The sequence below is a fragment of the Rhinopithecus bieti genome, unplaced genomic scaffold, assembly GCF_001698545.2.
Source record: "Rhinopithecus bieti isolate Rb0 unplaced genomic scaffold, ASM169854v2 scaffold_8226, whole genome shotgun sequence".
NCBI lineage: Eukaryota > Metazoa > Chordata > Mammalia > Primates > Cercopithecidae > Rhinopithecus > Rhinopithecus bieti.
The window spans coordinates 321,237-343,774 of record NW_016805992.1 but is presented as its reverse complement, the minus strand read 5'-3'; the positions used below and the strand labels follow the sequence as shown (position 1 = coordinate 343,774).

General features: G+C 41.8%; 1 protein-coding gene across 16 annotated transcripts in view; it reads right to left on the bottom strand.

The window, feature by feature from the left end:
* Positions 1 to 14,414: 14,414 nt before the first annotated feature.
* Positions 14,415 to 22,538, bottom strand: part of RBFOX1 (RNA binding fox-1 homolog 1) — a 205,320-nt gene continuing 197,196 nt past the window's right edge. For 8 of the 16 annotated variants that reach the window (XM_017874412.1, XM_017874421.1, XM_017874411.1 and 5 more), the window contains 2 exons: positions 18,621 to 18,696; positions 17,138 to 18,262 (listed from right to left, as the gene is read on the bottom strand). In XM_017874412.1, coding sequence (XP_017729901.1) covers positions 18,115 to 18,262; positions 18,621 to 18,696 — 224 coding nt within the window. In that variant the 3' untranslated portion in view covers positions 17,138 to 18,114. The other 8 variants (XM_017874423.1, XM_017874422.1, XM_017874414.1 and 5 more) reach the window with 3 other exon arrangements.

Sequence of the window (22,538 nt, the reverse complement as noted above, 5' to 3'; positions counted from 1 at the left end):
TAAATATCCTCCTGGGCTTATGAGTGGCCCTGAGGTGTGTGTCTTCCTTTGAATGCCCTCACTCCACACTTCTTTGCAAGGCACTTTCTCCTGTTGATGGTCTCTAAATCTCTAAGAGTAAAAAACCCCAGGCTTTACAGGGCAGAGGAAAAAGTTAGCAAAATGAAGAGCTGACCCTCCTGAGGGGGAGGGAAGCACAGCTGTTTGGTGGATGTGTTCCTGGAACCCACGTGATGTACAGTACAGTTTGATAATAACTTAGCTCTGTGCTTACAAAAAGATTAAAAGAATATACACCACTCCTTCCCCATAGTACCATCTCCCTTTATTTCAGAGTATGATTTCTCCAAAAGGGAAGCCGTCTTGGATGTAGTGAATTTAAACCGTGAGGCATTGGATTAGGCCCTGATTTAAAGTTCTAGTTTTAATATTAAAACTAGGAGTGTTACTTTTATATCCCAGAAAAGCAGTGTGTAAACAAATAAAAAATTCATTAGAGACAGGCTGCTATTGCTGAGATGAAAGTTTGATGTTAGAGCTAGGCTTTCAAAAGCCTAAAACCCAGTCAGTGGGTCATTAGCGCAGCAGGCAGCCAAACTAAAAAAGAGCGATTTTGAGATGGGCAATGTCTGGTCTTCGTTTCTTCAAGGTTTCAAAAATTAATGTATTTCCCCCCACCCCCATCAGGGAAAATGCTAACAGCTACCATCATGGTTATGTTGAAAATTTATATTTCAACTATGCTGATGAATGTTGTTTCTTTCAACTTTACCAGCTAATCATGTGCCACTAAGCACAGAAATTGAGAAGTTTGAGGGCATGAAATACTGTAGTTCACTCAGTTCACAGCTGGGAAGTAGTTTTCATTTTGTAAATGCCATCAAGTTCCAGGGCTGAAATTCAAGATCGTGGACTCTACAGCATGCATACACCTGTAGTTCTTATCTACTTATGTATTTTATTTTTTTTTAAACTTTTGGCAATGGAACATATTTCATGGCACACCATCTCCTGTGTGAAAAGGATGGAAAACTTGTTAATGACGCTGATCCAAGCCTGGCTAATAAATCAGAGCACCCTACTCCTACCAGGCACATTTATTGGTCTAAGGAGGAACAACCAGAATCCTTTTGCAGCGTATGCTAGGTCTTTGCTATACATGGTTCTAGCAAGGAAGAAAAAGCCATCTATTTAGCTAGGTTTTCTAAGTTGAAGCAATATAGGCTAGAGGCTGCCAGATGGCAACTACCCCAGCAAAAAGAGGCAGCCAATTTGAAGAAGGAAAAGAATAAAAAGGACTAAACAAAGTGAAACAGAGCTGAGAGATGAGAAAAGAGCTCTGACAAAGTTGCATGTTTGTGGAATTGGGCATGTTTGAGCTTGGTACACAATAAATCTCCAACACATTTGTTGCTGTTGAGCCAATACGAGTTAGAGGTCTGTTTCTGCAACTGAATGAATCTAAACCAATATAATACAAAAAGACTTTGCTCTGATTAGTCTGAGCATAGGGTAAATACTGACTGCTATACGCAAATCATCCACTATCTTCTGTTTTTTAGTACTTGAGCTTCTGCAGCTCTTCCTCTCTTGCAGACTAGAAAGTACCTGTTAGCAGACTGGGGTCATAAGATAGTAGAATGAGTATAAGACTTCGGACTAATCTGTGTCATTGAAAATAACAAAATTTCTCTTTAAGGCTGAATAGTATTTCACTGCATATAAATGACATTTAAAAACCTATTAACTTACAAGTGGACACTTAGGTTATGTCCACATCTTGACTATTATGAATAATGCTGTAATGAGTATGGGAGTGCAGCTATCTCTAACATTTAATCTCAATTCCTGTGTGTACGTGTGTATATATGCTTCCAGAAGTGTGACTGCTGGATCATATGGTGATATGGTTTGGCTCTGCCATCTGGATCTCACCTTGAATTGTAATCCCCACATGTCCTGGGAGGGACCTGGTGGGGGGTAACTGAATCATGGCGGGCGGGTCTTTCCTGAGCTGTTCCTGTGAACAAGTCTCACGAGATCTGATGGTCTTGTAAAGGGAGTTCCCCTGTAGACACTCTTGCCTGCCACCATGCAAGATGTCCCTTGCTCTTCTGCCATGATTGTAAGGCCTCCCCAGGCATGCGGAACTGTGAGTCAATTAAACGTCTTTATCAGTAACCCAGTCTTGGATAGTTCTTCATTAGCAGAGTTGAAGAGCTAATGCATATGGTAACTTTTTAGTTTGAGGAACCTCTACACTGTTTTCCAAAATGGCTGTGCCATTCCCTTCAACAGTATACAAAGGTTATTTTCTCTACATCCTTGCCAACACCTGTTACCTTTTGTCTTCATAGCCGTTCTAACAGGTATAAGGTGATATATCATTATGGTTTTAATTTGGATTTGCCTGATTAACGATGGTGAGCATTTTAAAAATCTGTTTTTTACATGTCTTTTGAGAATATTTAGGTTCTTTGCCCATTTTTTAATATTCTTGAGGGGTTTGTTTCTTGCATATTTTGGGTACGATCTCCTCTTTATCTGATGTATGATTTGCAAATATTTTCTCCCTATCTGGGTTATCTCTTCATTCTGATCCTAAGTGAAATAAGCGGGGTATATAAATGAGAATATTGCATGATGCCACAAGAGGCTGGGGATATGAGTGGGTGGGGCCAAGGGAAATGGTCAAAAGGTACAACGTTTCTGTTCCTTACAGGAGGATTGAGTTCTGACCTTTTTCACATCAAGGTGACTATAGTTAATAATGTATTATACCTCAATTGTTAAAGGAATGGATTTTAAATGTTCTTACCAAAAAGAAATAAGCATGTGAGGTGATGGATGTGTTAGCCTGACGTGCTAATTCTGCAATGTATACATGTATCAGGGTATCACATTGTATCCCATAAATACATCCAATTATGTCATTTAAAAATGAAATTCAACACTTGTATGTTTTAACATGTGGACAAACAGGTTCAAAAAACCCTCTTGCAACCCAGAACTCATTGTTCAGTATGAGCTTTCATAAGTGTAAGAAGGGATTTGGGAGGCCAGCTGGATGAATCAAGAGGTCAGGAGTTTGAGACCAGCCTGAACAACATGGTGAAACCCTGTCTTCACTAAAAATACAAAAATTAGCTGGGCGAGGTGGTGGGTGCCTGTAATCCCAGCTACTCAGGAGGCTGAGGCAGGAGAATCGCTTGAACCAGGGAGGTGAAGGTTGTAGTGAGCTGAGACTGTGCCACTGCACTGTAGCTTGGGTGATAGAGGGAGACTCCGTCTCCCAAAAAAAAAAAAAAAAACAAAACAAAAAAACAAACAAACAAAACTGATGGGGGAGTATTGATAACCATAAAGGTTTGTTCCGGGCTGGGGACATTAACCCATGCTTAGAATCCCTGCACTTTGGGGGCTGAGTTGGGAGGATTGTTTGAGGTCAGGAGTTAAAGACCAGCCTGGGTAAGGACATAGCAATACTCTATCTCCACAGGAATGTAAAAATTGGCTGAGTTGGGGGCATGCACCTATAGTTGTAGCTACTTGGGAAGAAAAGGCTGAGGCAGGAGGCTTGAGTCCAGGGGTTGGATGCTGCAATGAATTCTGATGGCACCACCGTACTCTCCAGCCTGGGCAACAGAGTAAGACCCTGTCTTTACATTTAAAATTGGTTCTAGGGTTGTAGAATAGATGAAAAGCTATAGGATATAAGGGGAATCCCAGCTATATTTTGTATTCCAATTTCATGTTGACATGCTGTATCAAGATCACTTTTTTCTTTTAAAGGCTTCTGTGTTGAGAACATTTCTAGAGTTAAATGTATTAGTTACATTCAACAGATCTTTATTAGCATGTGATAGCTTAGGAATGAAGGACTTGAACTCATTCACATTTAGAGAGGTTGTCGAACTGAGAACTGGACAGAGCCACCTACTCAAAAATGACTCTAAATTGGTTGAAGAAACTAGATCCTAAAGATTCTTGGTGAATTTTGAAGTGTTCATCAGTATGTATGTCCATATTAAAAGGAGATGGAAGAAGCCGGAATGAACTGTAGGCTAATAGGACAATCGAATTAAGCATCAGTCCTATTAAAAAGGGCTAAGTTGCCCGAGCTAGGTAGCTCTTTCTTGGTGGCTAGACTCAGAAGAACGTTAACAATCCACTGCAATTTGACTCTCAGGAAACCAAATCCCTAGGAGAAAGGGGAGAAAACCACATCAACGGATCACCCCATGGGACAACAGAATCTGAACAGCAGCCCTTAAGCCCCCGATCTTTCCTCTTAGTCTACCCCAATGAGAAGGAACCGGAGAAACAATTCTGGTAATATGACAAAGCAAAAAGCTCACCAGCAATAGATCCAAATCAAGAAGAAATCTCTGAATTGCCAGAAAAAACAATTCAGAAGGTCAAATCACTAAGCTACTCAAGGAGGCACCAGAGAAAGGTGAAGTCCAACTTAAATTTTAAAAAATACAGGATTAAAAGGGCTAACTTTGAAGATAAATCTTTTGAAGATAAAATCGACTCCATCTCTTTAGAGGAACGAAGGTGACCTTTGATGGACGGTGGAAGGAATCACGACATCCAATTCCTTTTTAAATAAAAATTTGAGTATAGACTTCGGAATATTTCAGACTGGGTTCAAACCCTGGATTTCTTGACCTGACAACTTGGGGAGATTGTGTATCGGCAGCACGAGAACAGACCAATACATAGCAGACACTGGTAATTTATAAAGAAAAAGCTTTTAATGGACTCACAGTTCCACATGGCTAGGGAGAGACCCCACAATCATGGCAGGATGGTCTTACCTGGAGGCAGGCAAGATGGAACTTGGGCAGGGAAACCACCCTTTATAAAACCATCAGCTGTCATGAGATGTATTCATCATCGCAAGCACACATGAAAGACCTGCCCCCATGATTAAACGACCTCCTACCAGGTCCCTCTGATGACATGGGAATTGTGGGAGCTATGATTGCAGATGAGATTTGGGTGGTGGCACAGCCAAACCATATCAGCATTGCTTTCCCTTCTCTAGCTTTGGTTTCCTCATATATAACATGAGGATGGAATAGTAAGAGTCAGGCTTCCCAGATCCACTCTGATCAAATTAAATCAACTAAATCCTTGAGTGAAGTTCAGGCAGGGGTATTTTATAAAAGCGTTTCATGTGATTCTGATGTGTGGCCGGGTTTGAGAACCTCTTGAATAGATCTAAAGCATTCTATCTCATTTTAGGCTGTATGCCATGCAAATCACATAGACTTGAACAGTAGCAACCCAAATTGCCACGGTCTGAAAAAGGGACTCAGATCTGCCTTGTGAGCAGGCTCTCCAGGTGCTTCTGATGTAGGCAACCCATGGACCACATTTAGGGGGGAGGAAAAAATGCCTTCAGTTCTTTCATCTTTGATGTACTAAGAATCTGCTGGGGAAAGGTATCCAGTGGGCTGTATTGATTAGAAAGAGAATCTTCATTTTAAGCAGCAAAGGGTTCATTTTCAGAAATAGAATTAAGTGAAAATGTATAGGTCAGCAGGATGTTGTCCAGACAAACATAAGGAGGAAAGGGATGGTAAAATGTGTTGCTTGGGACCTCTGTGATGAGGATGCCAAGAGCAGTGTCTGACTGTAGATCTGAGGGTCCATGGAAATCTCAACTGCTTATGATTCATTCCTGTTTCCTCTAATGTCCACTCCCCATGAAAATTATAAGACAAGATGTAGGTTCACTTGAGATCAGGAGTTTGAGACCAGCCTGGCCAACATGGTGAAACCCCATCTCTACTAAAAATATAAAAATTAGCCAATATGGTGAAATCGCATCTCTACTAAAAATACAAAATTAACCGGGTGTGGTGGCAGGTACCTGTAGTCTCAGCTACTTTAGGAGGCCGAGGCAGGAGAATCACTTGAACCCAGGAAGTGGAGGTTGCAGTGAGCTGAGATCACGCCGTTGAACTCCATCCTGGTCAACAGAGTGAGGCTCCATCTGGAAAAAGATGGCCAACAGCATTCTTAAATGGTCTGTAGCTGCATTGTCCGGTGTGGGCACCTCAAGCTGACCTAGATAGGGGTTTTTAAAAGAAATTTGATTTTTAGAGTTGGGGTCTTCTCTGTCCTCAAGACTGGAGGGCGGGATCAAATAGGGCGGAGACCTGCTGGGTCGTATTCCTAGGTGGTTAGGCATTCTTACCACAGGATGAGATGAGAGGTACGCAGGATTGGGATCAAGGTCAATGAAGTCTGGAACTCCTGGGCTCAAGCAATCCTCCCACCTCAGCCCTTTCACATAGTTAGAATCATCGGCACTACTATGTCTAGCTGATTGTTTTTCATAGCAATGGGGGGATCTCACAATGTTGCCCAGGCTCATCTCATATCCCCGCCTTGGTCTCTCAAAGTGTTGAGATTATAGGTATGAGCTACCATGCCTGGCCAGATGTGGCTTTTGAGCACAGGACATATGGCTGGTTCAAACTGAAATGTACTATGAGTAAAATTTATGCCAAGTACGAAGACTTAGCATGAAGATGTAAAATCGCTTTATTTCTCTATTCATGACATGTTGAAATACTATTTTTAATATTGAGTTAAGTAAAATACACTAGTTTAACCTATTTTTACTTCTGTGGCATGTCTGCTAGACAGCTTAAAATTATATAGGCATCTTGCCTTATATTTCTGGTAGACAGTGCCAGTTTAAAGCATGAGGAAATCTATACTGGAGGAGGCAAGGCCAAGAAAACTGAACAAAATCAAACTTGGGCTAAAATATGACAAGTCTATGTGGTTACTAGGTAAGTAAATGATACTTTTACACTTTCAAATCTAATATTAATCAAAATAGGAAGAGTTTTCCAGTCTTCTCTCTCCCTGTCTCTTCCCTTCTATTTCCCTCCCATTACCTCCTCCCCTCTCTTCCTTTCATTTCCTCTACCTTTTTTCTTTTTTTTCTTGGAGATATAGGGTCTTCTGCTGTCTCCCAGGCTCGAGTGCATTGGTGTGATCGCAGCTCACTGCATCCTCTGCCTCCTGGGTTCAAGTGATCCTCCCACCTCAGCCTCTGAAATAGCTGGGACTATAGGCACATGCTACCATGCCTGGGTAATGTTTTTGGTATTTTTTTGTAGAGGGGGTCTCACCAGGTTGCCTAGAAATAGTCTCAAACTCCTGGGCTCAAGTGATCCACAGACGTTGGCCTCTCAGTGTTGAGATTATAGGTGTGAGCCACCATGCCTGGCCTATACTTTGCGCTTTGTAGACGGGATGACTTCAAAGTCATCTTAAGTGACCATACTGTTAAAAAATGACTTATTGGGACCGTCTCATTCTTAGCCAATGAGATTAAAATATCTCTATCTAATAAACCTACCTCCAGACCCAGGATCTATCAGTACAATGCCTCGTTGAGTTCCTGGCTGGTTGGCAGTAAGGGAGTGGGCATTCTAGGAGAATGGAAAGAGCTGTTGTCCTGTCTCAGGTAGTGATTGCTTGGTTTAGATGCCTGCTTCTAGGAAGGAATGTGGACACTGTTCTCCCAAGCTTCCAACTTCTCAAGGGACACGTTCAATGAAATGTCCCCATTTTCAAACACGGGAAGTTAAATATCTTGTACATACATGTCCATACCCAATAATAGAGTCTTAGGGGGCATTTAGTTTCCAAAGCCACCAGGGAGGTGGGTTCCATTCTACACCTTGGAGTCAGTCACAGCATCTTTGCGACTGATGTGGGAGAGGCTCAGAATATTTATTTCCTTCCTAGCACTGGTACCCAGGAATTTAGAGGTTGGGGCAGGGATATTGAAGAAAATGGCTGTGGTCTCTATTGGGGAGTCTCAGGGATGAAACATTTAGTTCTTATCCCAACATTGCAGTTGCTAGCAGCCTTGGCTGCCCAATTCTCCTCCCCTCTCCAAACCCCAAACACAGACCCGTATGGACATATGGATACTGTTCTGTTAGAGAAACCAAGTTGGTAGGAAACTCAATTGTCAGTATTTTAAAACTCACTACATACTAAGTTCAGTTTGCCTTGGAATATTGCTTGTCTTCCGTAGCGTAAATAGATCTCTATGATCTTATCTAACCCTAGAATCTATGTCTATGGGGCAAAGGGTGGGTCTTGGTACCTATAACAATTTATTGGAGTTGAGTGTCCTGTTTCATTTCAAATCTATATCAAAGTGACAAATTCTTGGCTGAAAAATATCTTGGCAAATGAGAGGAGAGGGGTGAAGATTTTACTGCACGTCTTTCATCTCACCTTTTTCTGACAATCGACTTTCAAAGTAATTATATTTCCTTCTATTACTAAGGAGGATGTCGGGGTTTAATGTGGTTGGGCGTCTTGGCTGAGAACCAAGTGGTGGAGCTTGAGATTTACACATGGGGCACAGTGGCTTTTGATGCCTTGTGTTTCTCTACATTTGTAGATACGCAAAGCACATGCAGGTTCCTAGGTGGCTGCCAGGGGAGTACACCCAGATACCAAAGCACAGTTAAAATGTTCAAGAATGGCTCTAAATAGGTGAGCAGCCTCCCAGGTTTTCCAAATTCAACCTCACTTAACACTGTCCTGTGGTCATAAAAATCCAGCATCTCTTTTCAACGTAGGTCTTTCCCCGCTTCTCCCGCAAATGGAGGGTAACTTTTTAAGACTAAACCTTCAGTGTTGCACAAAATCTTACTGAATCATCATCAAAATCCAATGAGGCATTTCCAAAATTTGAAAACTGAGCCCCAGAGGCTAAATTGCCAAAGTCACACAGCTGGGAATAAGATGGAAGATAGAAGAGGTGGTATCTAAAGTGAGGTTCATCTAGAATTTATTTTTCCCACAAAAGGACAAAGGCTGGACATATGGTGGCTCATGCCTATAATCCTAGCACTTTGGGAGACCAAGGCAGGAGGATCATTGGAGCTCGGGATTTCAAGACGAGCCTGGGCATCCTAGTGAGACATCATATCTAAAAATAAAACTTAAAAAAGGTGAAAGACCTCTGACCACTAAATTTTCCTGTCTATTATGCTGCATGTCTAAATCTTTGAGTTAATGGAAACAACAAAGATCTAGTGTCTTTGCATCAGCTTAGAAGAGTGAGTTATTTTGAGTGATAGAAAATTTTAGGAAGAGGAGCTGATTTTTTTTTCTACCCGCCATGCATGACATAATCATTTTGAATGTCAGTATTTGTTGTAAAACAAAGTGTTGCATGTTTTCCTTTTTTCATAAAACGTGTACTCCCCACCACCCCTTCACACACTTTTGGGATGAGAGAACAGATCTTTGGGGAAAAAAAGGGAAATAGTAGAAAGAACAATATATCATCTAGTCATGCAATTTAGGAAAATAAAGGAAAAAAGCAGCAGCAAGCCACTTAGGCTGACAGCCTCGTGCACCTGAGCAGCAGTTTGGCTGCTGCTGAAATCCTGCTTACAGTAATGAATTTCACTGCCACTTCCCAGCCTAGGAGTGTTTGGGGGAGATAAAAGTCGAGCTTGTGTGCTGTGCCTCTGACCTGGTTTTCAGTTCTAGACAACTTTGTGGTGTGGTTGCAGAAAGTTTGACTTTGCAGATGTGAGCATGAGGGCTTCGTTTTCTGGCCTGTAGTTCTATTGCTGTCTGCTTGAAGGCAGTTTTTTGGAGGGGGGTTGTGGAGGGTTTAGCTTGCTTTATAAGGTTTGCTGGAGTCGGCATGCTGATGAGCTGCCAATTTGCATTTGTGCCTTCGCAGCCATCACCTGCCCACAGCAGCACCATTACCCTACTTCCTGGGTTTCTGCTCTTCTATTTTCTACCTGCAGCCGCTGTTTTTTTTTTTTTTTTTCTTCAGAGCCTGGGGAATTCTCTTGCTCTCGCTGACTTTTTGCTTCATTCAAGCAACAAGCCATCTGTCTATTTCAGTCAGGGAGCTTGGATGTCAAAGTCACAGGCACCTGCCCGATTTCATGAGGAATCATCATGGGAGGAGGGGGTTGGTATGCACCAAAGGAAGACCCTGGGGTCCTCTTGATACCCCACCATCTAAACAAGTGCTTGCTAGGCACCTGTACAGTCAAGAGTGCAGTGTGCAGTAAAGAGAAGAATGCTTTGGCTTTGGCTCCTAGCTCCAAGGCTTTTATACGCTTTGTTACATGGGGTAAATTGCTTCCCTAGGCTGCGGCAAGGACTAAGTGCCAGGATATATGCTAAGTGTTTTAGCATGTAGCAACAACTTTGGAGTCAGTGACCATGACTCGGCTTTACCACTTAACAGCCATATGCCCTGGGCATGTCCGTAGCCTTGCTCAAGCTTCTGGTTCCTTACGGGTACACTGGGGCAATAACAGGACTTACCTTGTGAGGTTGTGAGGATTAAGATAATGGTAATACGTTCCATTTGCTGATTGCTTACCCTGTCAGTACCTACATGTGCTGTAAGAATTAGCATATATATTTATGGTCTGATAATGTATTATACTTTTGCACATAGAGATACTAAAAAGTAGTTGATCTCTGCATAGAGGTTTCTTATATATATAATTGCATGTAGTTCTATTAAACATGTATGTGTATATGTACATACACTATATATACTATGTATCTTAGCAGTCTGATTCTGTTGCTCAGGCTGGAGTTTAGTGGTGCAATTACGGCTCACTGCAACCTTGCACTCCCAGGCTCAAAATATCCTCTCACCTAAGTCTCCCTAGTAGCTGGCACCCCAGGGGTACACCACCACACATGGCTCATATTTTAATCTTCTGTACAGACAGGGTCTCCCTATGTTGCCCACACTGGTCTTGAACTCCTAGGCTCAAGTGATCCTCCAGCCTCTGCCTGCCTCCCCCTGCCTCCCCAAAGTACTGGGATTATAGGCGTGAGCCACCACGCCCGGCCAAAATGTGTATATTATTTGATCTCTAAAATATTTGAATGCATATGGATATATGTACATTATATAGATACATATGTGATAAAATGGTTTGTTAGGCTAAGTATTTTGTGTGTTTTAATGTATCTCATTATAAGAACCCTTTAAGGTAATGCTGCAATTATCCCCAATTCATGGGTGAGGTAACTGAAAGAGGTTAGAGGTTCTAAATGCCTTCTGTATGAACTTAGACACTTGTGTAAATACAGAGATTATATATATTGTAGAGTGTCTGACAATGTATTAACAAATTTTATCTATTCTTAATAGATGTTACAATACTTGGTCTTTTTAGAAAATGACATTATTAGTTTTAAATCCTCCTGTATTTTCACCACAATGCCACCTTGCTATTGAGAGAACATTACCCCTTTGAGACACTTGGCAAATTCCCATCTTCAGGCCAGATACCTGTGATGGAATCAGCCTTCACTATACAGGCCATAGAGGCTTCACTTGCCGCTGCCCCCACCCCCCCAGATCTTCCAGGAGGGCAACCGGTGCACAGCATGTAAGACGAGACCGTTGTGCGAGACTCTTCAAAAGGGCCAATGTTCAACCCCAAATCTACCTCCCTATAAACTGCAGACAGCAGCAATGAGATGCCCTGGCTTTACCCATGAGTCAAAGGACTCGCTTTTGTGCTCTGAGATGAACTGGTTCTTGGTCCAATATCAAGCATCAGGTTCAGTCCTGAGCAGTTGTACAATAAGCATTTTGGACCCTTCAGAAAAGGACTGCAGCTTTTGAGTTTACGTGCAAATCTAATATATCCGTGTATACACATACATGTATTATCCAGGATGAAGAAAAAACACTAGAACTCCCGCCTCCACCAAAAAAAGGCTTTGTAAGTTTTCCAACAAAAAATTTTGAGAACATTCAGTCCCAGGTATTCACTGGTTTAACAAAAACCTTTCTCATGACACCCTGTGATTGAGAAGATGCTTTTGATGTATAGGTACATGTAGGTATGTGCTTCTACATGTGTGCACAGAGATCCTATGTACACATGTACATGCGTGCGCACACATTTGTCAGCTCTCCCAACGGTGTGCTATCTGGAGGAAGAACCAAGCAGGAACTCAATCGCAAAAATCACTGGAACATGGTACCTCCCACGTGATGGCTTTTAACCTCAGCAGTGCTGAAAGCAGAGGGGTCTAGGAAACTGCTTTTTCAAGCTCACCAGGTTCTAAGAAGGTCTGCAGCACACAGGTTGGACGGGACACTGTCTCAGCAGTAACAAAGCTTTCGCTTGTCTGCCCATGTCTGTATGCATCAGTGACTGCTCATGAAAACTACGTTTCCTTTCAAAATGGCTACTTCCCAGGAAGTAGAAAGAGTGTTCAGAAGACATAAGTAGGAAAAGTTGTCAGGATGTTGAGTGGGAACTTAGATCGTGGTCCAAACTAACTGAACTGTATCTGTAATAATTTTGTTTAAGATGGAGAAGATTTTACTGTTCAATATCTTGCTTTAAGAAATACATAGCTGGCCAGGCACGGTGGCTCAGGCCTGTCATCCCAGCACTTTGGGAGGCTAAGGTGGGTGGATTACCTGAGGCCAGGAGTTTGAGAACCAGGCTGGCCAACATGGTGAAACCCCTTCTCTACTAAAAATGTAAAAAATAGTGGGATGTGGTAGCAACCGCCTGTAGTCCCAGCTACTAGTGAGGCTGAGGCAGGAGAATAACTTGAACCTGGAACGCAGAGGTAGCAGTGGGCCGAGATCATGCCACTGCACTCCAGCCTCAGTGACAGAGTGAGACTCCACCTCAAAAAAAGCCAGTGGGATGAAGCAATGGCTACCCCTCAGGCATTGTCCATAGAAAATGCCAGCCAGCCTCTATTTCTGCACGAAGCATATGCATGGCATATGGGCTTCCTTTGGGCTTATTTCTCACCTCTGCCCACACTCTAGGGAGGACAGGAATGGGATAGCAAGAATCTGATCCACTGGCCAGGTCTTTTAAACTCACTCGCTTCTGCCATCAGTTTTTACATTTCACATAAAACTTAGATGCTTATCTCTATTTTGGATAAGAGCCTGCTTTTGGAGATTCTAATGTAAACTATCTGTCATCACCTCTTATTCTATTTAGTGGGGAAGGGCTCAGGTATAAACCAGTATTTTGTGAAACCCTTATCTCCCTCCCTGTGAGGATAAAGCTAGTGACTTGTTTTAATTAGCATATCCATACATATTGTGTAAGGAGAGCACAAGCATCCCGAGTTCAACATCATCACCACCATTACCACCATCACAGACTTCGGGGTCAGACAGTTCATGTTGTGCCTCTTTCAATGCTCACTAGATACAGCTTTGGCCAAATCAGACGACCTATCGGATCCTTCCTGTCCTCATAAAATAAGGGTAACGCTATCCTGAAGGATCAATTGACATAGGCCAATACAAGTTGATTTATAACCTGCATGATCTTTATATATAAGGAGTTTACAGAGAAGCGATGATTACTTACACTGAAATAAGATGCATGCTGTTAAGACAACCTGCAGTGTGGAAAAATGATTGGAGAACAAAGAGCCTGCAGGTGGCACACAGGGTTAAACTCATGTATAAAGTTCTCATTGGTCAGGTGAGAACATGCCTCGTCAGTTAAGGGTGTACATTCTGGAATCCTAGGGTGAGCACCTGCTTGCTGTGTGACCTTGGAGAAATTAATCTGTTTACTTCACCTGTGGATAATAGCATATAGTTGATGAAGTACTGCTGCAAGCACTTTACAGAGGTTGCTTTCTTCTGGATAACAATATTAGGTCAGTGCGACTATCATTCTGAGGTGTAGGTGAGGAAACTGAGGCACAGTGCTTTGGTTTAATTCATCCTGGATTGCCACCAGCAAGTGACAGAATCAGGGTGTACACTCAATGTTTCTAGAATGCACATTTTAAAAACCTTTGTGTTGCCAACTTGATAACAATATTAATATAAAATGAGAGGATTAAGATACTAAGTAACTAAATGGGGTGGACAGTTCAACTCTGATAAGATTTTTAAATAAGGAACACACGACTTTTGGGCTCCTAATGGGCACTCATGTATGTGAACTCTATCACTTGCTATATTTTTTTCATCTTATCCAAGGTCTCCCAAAAAGTCGTTAATAGCTCGAACATATTTGAGATGAGTGATGTATTGTTTTAAACCGAAGACTGACACTTCCATGTTGGGAGATGGCTAAGCTTAGTTCAGTTTCTTAAACAACTGGGTTGAGTTCCACTGACTTCTTTGGAAAAATGGGCGAGCAAGAGAAGCACTTTGAACCAGTAAAACCAGGGCACTTGCCAGAGGCATCTGGTCTACTGGCGGCCAGGTCAGCCTGCTGCTCACTTGAGCAATACCCACACCCCCCCCACCCCATCTCCGGGTGGGCCCAAGTGCAGTCACACCTGTGGACAATGAATCTACCCACTGAGAAAACCCATGGAAGCCAAAGAACTCAGAACACCAACTTGTACCTTTTCAGACTAAGCTTTTATTTTTTTGATATTACAAACCAGTTTTTTTATTCACAAACCACTGTAAGTGATATAAACACTAATTTCTAAAGACAGATATACACATTTTCTGGGTTTGCAGATTGCGTGATGTGTGTGTTAAGAAGTCACTATATGCCACACATAATAGTAATTTTCCATAATTCATAATAGCAATAGTTATTTAGATAAACGAAAACATTCCAAATAAATACTGTTTAAAAAAAATCCAAAATGTTTGTTTACATCTCTGACATACATTTTTAAAATGACTTATTGGCATCTTGGAGTGCCTAGACAAAAGATTCTGCAACATCAGTTGGCACCCACTTACTCTAAATGATTTTATTAAAACTACATACAGTCATGGGGGAAAGTACAGCTCATTGATGAAAATCAAAACTGCAAATGAATTTTACTTTAACCAACACAGTAAGAATTCTATGTTTGTGATTCGAAACACAATACAAATTCTGGATTTTGAAATCTGAGGCAATCGGGAGAAATTTATTCTCCATAGCCCCCCTGCTCCTACTCTTTCTTCCCTCTGGAGGATGCCATCGTATTTTAATAGCTCGTTTCCTTTAAGAACATCAACCAGGCACCCATTGCCATAACACTATTTTCCAGGTGGGGGAATGAGAATGTCTTAGTGATGCTATAAAACACCCCCTTGCCCCTCCCCTCACCCACCCAAAGAAGTGTGGTGAAAAGAACACTTCATATGCTTTTGGCTGATAAACCTTCTCCCCCCTCCCCCTTCTCTCTTTTCAAGATCACTATCTGTCTTAGATATCGAAGCTACAGAAACTTTGTTTTCAAATCTTGTGAAACTTTATTGATGGTTTAATATCCAACTGATCTTACGGCATGCACATAGGATGGCAAGAGAAAGCTGGATCACACTTTTTTTTTTTTTAAGTTTTGTTTGGTTTTGTTTTAAAGCAGAGTTGTTACAGCGGATTGGCAGGTTCACAGCGGTGAGTTGATAACTTACTGAAGTGCGTGCCACAGGGCCTGCACTGTACACATGAGGACTTAACCTATGGCAGCAAAACTACTCAGGGACAGCCTGCTGCTGTTTTCATTTAAATACAAAAACAGGAAGACCCGTGACAGATACCCCAACTTAGGTTAACTTGTAAACAGGACAACGTGGAAAGTTCAAACAAAAGTACAGACAAACTGCAATTTTTCGGCTGTGTCACTCTGGCCCTGCATCCAAGAAAGGTGGGCAGACTTTGTTCTTTTGGGACGAAGAGGATGGATGTACTTTGTTTTTTTTGTTTTTTGCATCCTTCTGACAAGTGTCCTGGGCCATGGAGACAGAACTAAAGAGATCATTTTGAGATAATCCTTGGGTGTGGGAAAGAGGTGGAAAGGGCAGGATCTCACGGACTGAAAAATTGCAGATTGCTCACACAACGCAGTCACGTTTCAAAAAGTACCAAGCTGATGAAAATACCATGATTATCTCTACTCAATGATTGCAATACTTGTAAAATGCTTCTATAAATCCGAATATGATTATCATGTAATTCCATAAAAATTATACGTCTGTCTCTAACAGTTGTTCTACTAGGCTAAAACTAAAGCTTCATAGACTGTTTCTAGAACTTAACAACTCCACTGCACAGATGTAAATTTTATACATATTTTAACTGGTACAAATAATTTAAGTTATTACTTTCTTTTTTTGGAAAAAAAGAAAATAGAAACAGTGCTTTTATCACCTTTTATTAATGTTATTTTTTCCCTCCCATAATATAAAAGTCAGCAATGATATCAATAATTTATTATACTGGAAGAAATACAAAAAGAATGTTTGATGACCTAACGAGTGGGTTTTTTTCTCCCTAAATAGCGACTGGTTAAGAAGCTGAATACTGCTGGGTGGAATGGTTTAAAGGGTGGGTTTGCACAGCTTCATTCAACTCAGATGCACAAGTGCTACTAGAAGCACCCCCTTAACATAACCTTTGGCTTGAACTGGCAATGAGTAACTTAGAACCATTGATAAATGATTGTTGGTGCAGTGGGTCGTTTAGATTCATCAGTTACAACTTTTTTGTCTTTCAGCCAAACCCCAGTTCCAATCCCCTAAGTCCCTCCCAACCTCCCCTTTCACAAAATAAAATAATGCAGATGCAGAAAAAAATGACTACTGTAGTCACTTAAACTCTTCCCAAACAACTGATAACCCCAGTTAGCTTAATATTCAGCATATATAAGTCATTTACATAATATAGCACTCTGGATATGGCCCTAAACCAGTTTTTATTCATATCTAGCATCTTTCTAGATCAACCACAAAAACTCCTACAGCCAGCAACCAAACTACGGAACCTTCAGAAATTAAAGACCCACAATATTAAAATACACAGAACAAAATATCTGAGGTATAAGATAAAAAATGTAATTTTTTTCCTTTTTATTTGTATTTTTTTTTTTTTTTTTTTTTTTTTTTTTTAGAGTTGCTAAAATGATGTACTACTGCATGTATTGCAATACTCAGGCCTCGGAAAGCTTCCTTTCTCCCCACATTGGAAGGTTTTTATGGTTTTGTCATTTAGTATGGAGCAAAACGGTTGTATCCCCCTCGGTATATACTAGCCTGCAATGAAGAAAGAACGAGACCCACATCATCAGCATGGCTCCTAGTCTTGGCATCAGTCAAAGGTGCAAAAGCATTCTGAAACAAAGCAATTTGAGGGGTGTGTTTTTTACATTTTCCTTTTGCAACATGTGGATCATCAAAAGACTAATGTGAAAATAGACACTCAAAACCAACCGAAATGGAGGCACCCGCTACCCATCCCAGGTCATTCTTGGAGAACTAAAGATAGGGCCATTTTTGACCCTCCCCAATAGCTCCTCCTAAAGAAATTCCCTGTAAAACTAAATTCTTTCAGCCTAGTCCTCTTAGCTAAAAGGACTCGTACAAGCTGGACAACTGAAGGATTTTCACTGTCTCTTTTTTTTATTGGACTGGATTAAGCTTCCCCAAGGGAACAGAATAATCTACACTTGAGGTTGAATTTGGACAATTTACTGACTGTAATTCAACTCGCCAACACATTCCTCAAGTGGACGAGGTGTTGAAGCTGAGTTGTTGAATGCAGAATTGGGATGAAAATCTCAATCTACTTCTTGACTTGGCTCTGCAAGCTGTATGGAGTCTGATCTTGAGAAGGGAAGTTGTACAGATGAATTGCTTGATGTAATTAAGCTTGTGCAAAACAATGTTTCCAAATCATGGCTGAATTGCTACAACTGAGCATCAGTGAAGTGTCTGGCCATGGCTTTAATGGCTACAAGGTGGCACTTAACGATTTCCTTTTTCTAAAAGTATTGGCAATTCAAATGAATGCCTACGGGGATTCATTTTTAGGATAAGGACTGATATTCTTGATCCAAGCAGAAAACTGCATGCCAAAGCTTTGTAATGATTGCATATGCTCTCACGTGATGGGCACGTCTTACTGTACTCAAGAGTTTCAGTGCATAGAAGTTTGAACAAGTACAGGCAAGTTCACCCCACCCTTACCTCCCATTTTTTACCCTCCCCCCACCCGCTCCCAAAACAAAAACCCAGACCTGCCCCAAAACAAAAGACAACCCCCAAACCCAGCTGATTCCTTCTACTTTCTTATGTACTAGGTACACAAAGTGTGCCCCTCTCTATTTTCTTTCCTGGGCGACTATGACTTTAAACATGAATTGTAATAGGGGAGGAGAGGCAGTCAGATTCTCAGCTGCCTGACAGCAGAGGCCTGGAAGTGTGCAGCTTAGCTCCTCTGAAGTCTGTGCTGGGGCTGGAACCTTGGGGCTATGTGAATGAGCAGCAAGGGAGGAAAAAAGAAAAAAAAAGTTCTGCATTGACACTGCATTCTGTTAGTGATGGATTTAATTATCAAAATGACTAATTATTCCATTAAGGTAAGTGCTCTGCTAGGTGAGACTTGCAAAATTAGAAATATAATAACTTACATGCACTACATTGCCAAGAAATTAAGACATTTATCAAGTTTACTGGGAGGATTAATGTGGCATTTTAGCTGCTGTTAGCACAAGAGACAAATTCAATTAAGGGGAAGTGAGAGGACGTCAACCCGTACTGAGGTCCCAGCTGGGGGAAGGGAAGGGAGGCAGGAAGAAGTTGAGGACAAGGAGAAAGTGGTACTCACCATGGCACCAACGCCGTAGGTGGGGGCTGGAGCAAGTGCGTGGTGGTAGGGGTCGGCAGCATAAACTCGTCCGTAACTGAAAGGAAAATAGAGGAGAAGATAGATCCATAGTATACAATTACAAAATAATAACAATCATAAAATCCAAAATACCAAGACAGTATGGAGGGGTCCTACTCATCTGCATTTTTTTGTGCATTTAACATGGCTGATCATATTGCTGTTTAACAGATATATACACACGTACATATGTGTAATATATAATTTTCCCTGCCTCCCCGCATAACATTGTTTCTACACTGCTGAAGTCACTACATTAGAGATTGAGGTAGGCAAGAAAGAAACAACTTGAAGTATTAAGTCCAGCACCCACGGAGGGTGGTATGTTTATTCTCGAGAATGCCTTTTGCCCCTGATTCAGCTGTCACCATTCAAGTGAAATAGGGTGGATAGGAAACGGTGAAGTGAACCTGTCTGAAGTTAGTGTCCAGCATCTTAGAATGGAAATGAACAAGTGTATTTGAATGGAAGCACCCTTGAAGGGTCTGTGGGACCCCTATTCCCATGCAATCAGACTGATTTGGTTTTGATCCTATGTCAGATCTTCAGTCTCATTCATCGATGGCCAGGTTCTGGGAACGGAGAGGCATTTGAAACAACATATCTTAATGACATTTATTCATCTTTGTGTTTTTGTCTCTACCATCCTACTCCCTGCCATGGCTTCTGGTATAGGCTTTAGAATAAAAATGGAGAACAGATGGAAACCAAATGTACTGAATGCCTACTAAATACCTGGAAGTGTTTTTTTTTTTTCTTTTTTTTTCTTTTTTTGGAATCATGTGGAGTCACTTGCTCAAAGTCACATAACTAGACAGAGCTAATCCTTCAATTTTTTTTTTTTTTGGTGGAGGGAAGATGGGAGAGACAGTCTTGCTGTGTTTCCCAAGTGGGTTCAAAACTCCAGGGTTCAAGTAATCTACCTGCCTCAGCCTCCCAAAATGTTAGGATTACAGGCATGAGCCACTACACCCAGCCTGATCCTTGAATCTCTTAAGGCAACTTGCATGCTTGGTCCACCGTACCCTTTGTCCATACTTGTTTGCCCTGCCAGATAAATGGTGCTAGAGGTCCATTACTTGAAAGCTGATTCTGGAATAGAGATTCCTGTGCAAGTGACTTACCGAAGGAGGGGGGTGTACCCTTAAGAGGAATAGAGGGGCAAGTAGGTCAGAGCGAGGGGAAAAAAAAGCAAGGTCTGAGATGAAGAATATCTGCCACCTGATCCTGTGAGTTTCATGCTACAGCTGGTTCCACCTGCAGGCAAGTGGGTTGGCTCTTTTAATGCCCACGTACGTTTTAAGCATTAGCTGTGGGCTTTCCTGAGGAGTTAGTGACGCACCACTGAGTTTGATGCACCACTGAGTTAAAGTGGCTTCCTTTGACATGGCACAATTTTCTGGAGAAGGCAGCAGCTATACCTGTTGGTAACCAACATTCACAGCAGCTCGGGATGAAGGCATCAGCCACTCAGTGGGATCTACATGGTTTTTTTGACTCTTTGACCATTTCCTGAATGAAGGAACAAGGCTGGAAGAAATGGGTCTGTCCGCATTATCAACTTTATACTCATCTCCCATCCCTTAGAGTCCAATTTGCATGTACTTTTTCCCTCTCCTTTCCAGTTTTCCCCCATTTTCCTTCCAATCTTTCTCATAGGTGGTAGATAAGTCACACCAATCCATGCTTGACCCCTCACACTGTGGAGTCTGGGAAGGTGAAGGAAACGGGATGATGGACCTTCTCGGACTCCAAGTTAGACCCTAGGGTGGAATAAAACAATTATATCCCGTTTGCATTGGGCATGTTCCAACTCTTAAGCCCATCTGCCTGTGTCAAAGGGCATTGAGTATGCAAATAATCTAGATGAGGCTTTCAGCTTCAACAGGATTCTCCTGATCCTCAAACAGGATGCTTCTCTTCTGAGGCGAATAATGCACTTTCATTTGGCTAAAGCTATTTCATAAATAGGATATAAACTGCAAAGGCAAACTGAAATCTTTGAGACTTTAAGTGATGTTATGGCATGGAGTTACTTCAAAACAAATGTGAAAAGATGCAAATTCAGATATTTCATTTTAAAAATTGGGGAAATGATTTTACTATGGCAATAATTTCCTCTTTTGGGGAGACACTATATGGGCGGTTTGAATGTATTTAATAAAAGTGTACCTCCCACCTTTTACTACTACATACTTTAATGATAAATTCTATAACACTGGGCATAGTTTCAACCTTTGTGGAAAACCCAAGGTAACAATTTGGCAGTATTCTCTTCCAAGGCAGAAGGAAAATACAGCAGCACTGAACTATTCCTCATAAATGAGCTGGCTTTTCTCCTCAGGGTGACCTCTACCTTCAGCATCCAATGGTTTTATTATGATTAATAAATTTCATTTCCACAGAGGAAAAGAGACCATGTCAGCTCAAACTGAAAGCAAGGAGGCTCCTTTTCAAATGCTAATTTCTAAACACGCCCTTGTGTGACACTACAATTTGGACACAAGGTTATTAGGGAAGATGTGGACTTGAGTGCTACATTTGCAGCAGATATGCCAAGCACGTCAGCAATCTGATACACGCAGAGTTGGCTAAGCACAGCCCGGAGACAGAGCAAGGCAATGCCCAGGACATCCGCAGAAATGATGGGAAGATGTCTTACGGTCACCATGTTGGGACGTGACCTGCAATATGGTCATCCTCCATACCATGCATCCCTGGCCAAAGTGAGCAGTAGTGCAGTCAGATCATGATCTCCATGTCCCCACTTCCCATTCATCAGTAATTTCAGAAGAAATCTTAAATGTGTCCACTTCATGCACACGATGACTAGATTAATATAAACCACTAGTAGTTCATCAAAACCAAGTCAACAGCCTGAAATCTTGTCTGTTCAACTCTTGCTCCTTCAAACCAGCAACTATTTACATGTATCAAATCTCAAGTCCATCTATCTACTTAAATATAAATTTATACACATCTACATCCTATCACTCCCTGCTTAAAACCCTTCAATGGTTTTCCATTGATCCTAGAATAAAATCCATACTTTAATAAGCTGCCTCTGCCCCTCTTTCAATCTTCATCTTCATTCTCTTGGCCCTTGGTTACTATGCTCCAGGCACACAGAATTTTTTTTTTTTTTTTTTTTTTTGAGACGGAGTCTTGTTCTGTTGCCCAGGCTGGAGTGCAGTGGTGCAATCTCCACTCACTGCAAGCTCCACCTCCCAGGTTCACACTATTCTGCCTTCAGCCTCCTGAGGAGCTGGGACAACAGGTACTTGCCACCATGCCCGGCTAATATTTTTTGTATTTTTAATAGAGATGGGGTTTTACCATGTTAGCCAGGATGGTCTCAATCTCCTGACCTCGTGATCCACCTGCCTCAGCCTCCCAAAGTGCTGGGATTACAGGCATGAGCCACCCCGCCCGGCCCACACAGGCTTTTTTAATCGTTCCTGCACACATGCAAATCCATTCTCTGCTTAGTCTTGGCACTTGCTCACCCTCCACCTGACTTTCAGCTTTTACGTTTCAAATCAAATATCTGTTCCCTAGAAAGAAAGAGATGCTTTCTTCTCTGGCTCTCTGCCTTTTTTTTTTGGAGTCAGAGTCTTGCTCTGTTCCCCAGGCTGAATTGCACTGGCACGATCTCAGCTCACTCTAGGTTCAAGCAATTCTCCTGCCTCAGCCTCCCTAGTAGCTGGGATTGAAGGCACCCACCACCATGCCTGGCTAATTTTTGTATTTTTTAGTAGAGAACAGTGTTTCACCACGTTGGCCAGGCTGGTCTTGAACTCCTAACCTCAAGTGATTTGCCCACCTCAGCCTCCCAAAGTGCTAGGATTACAGACGTGA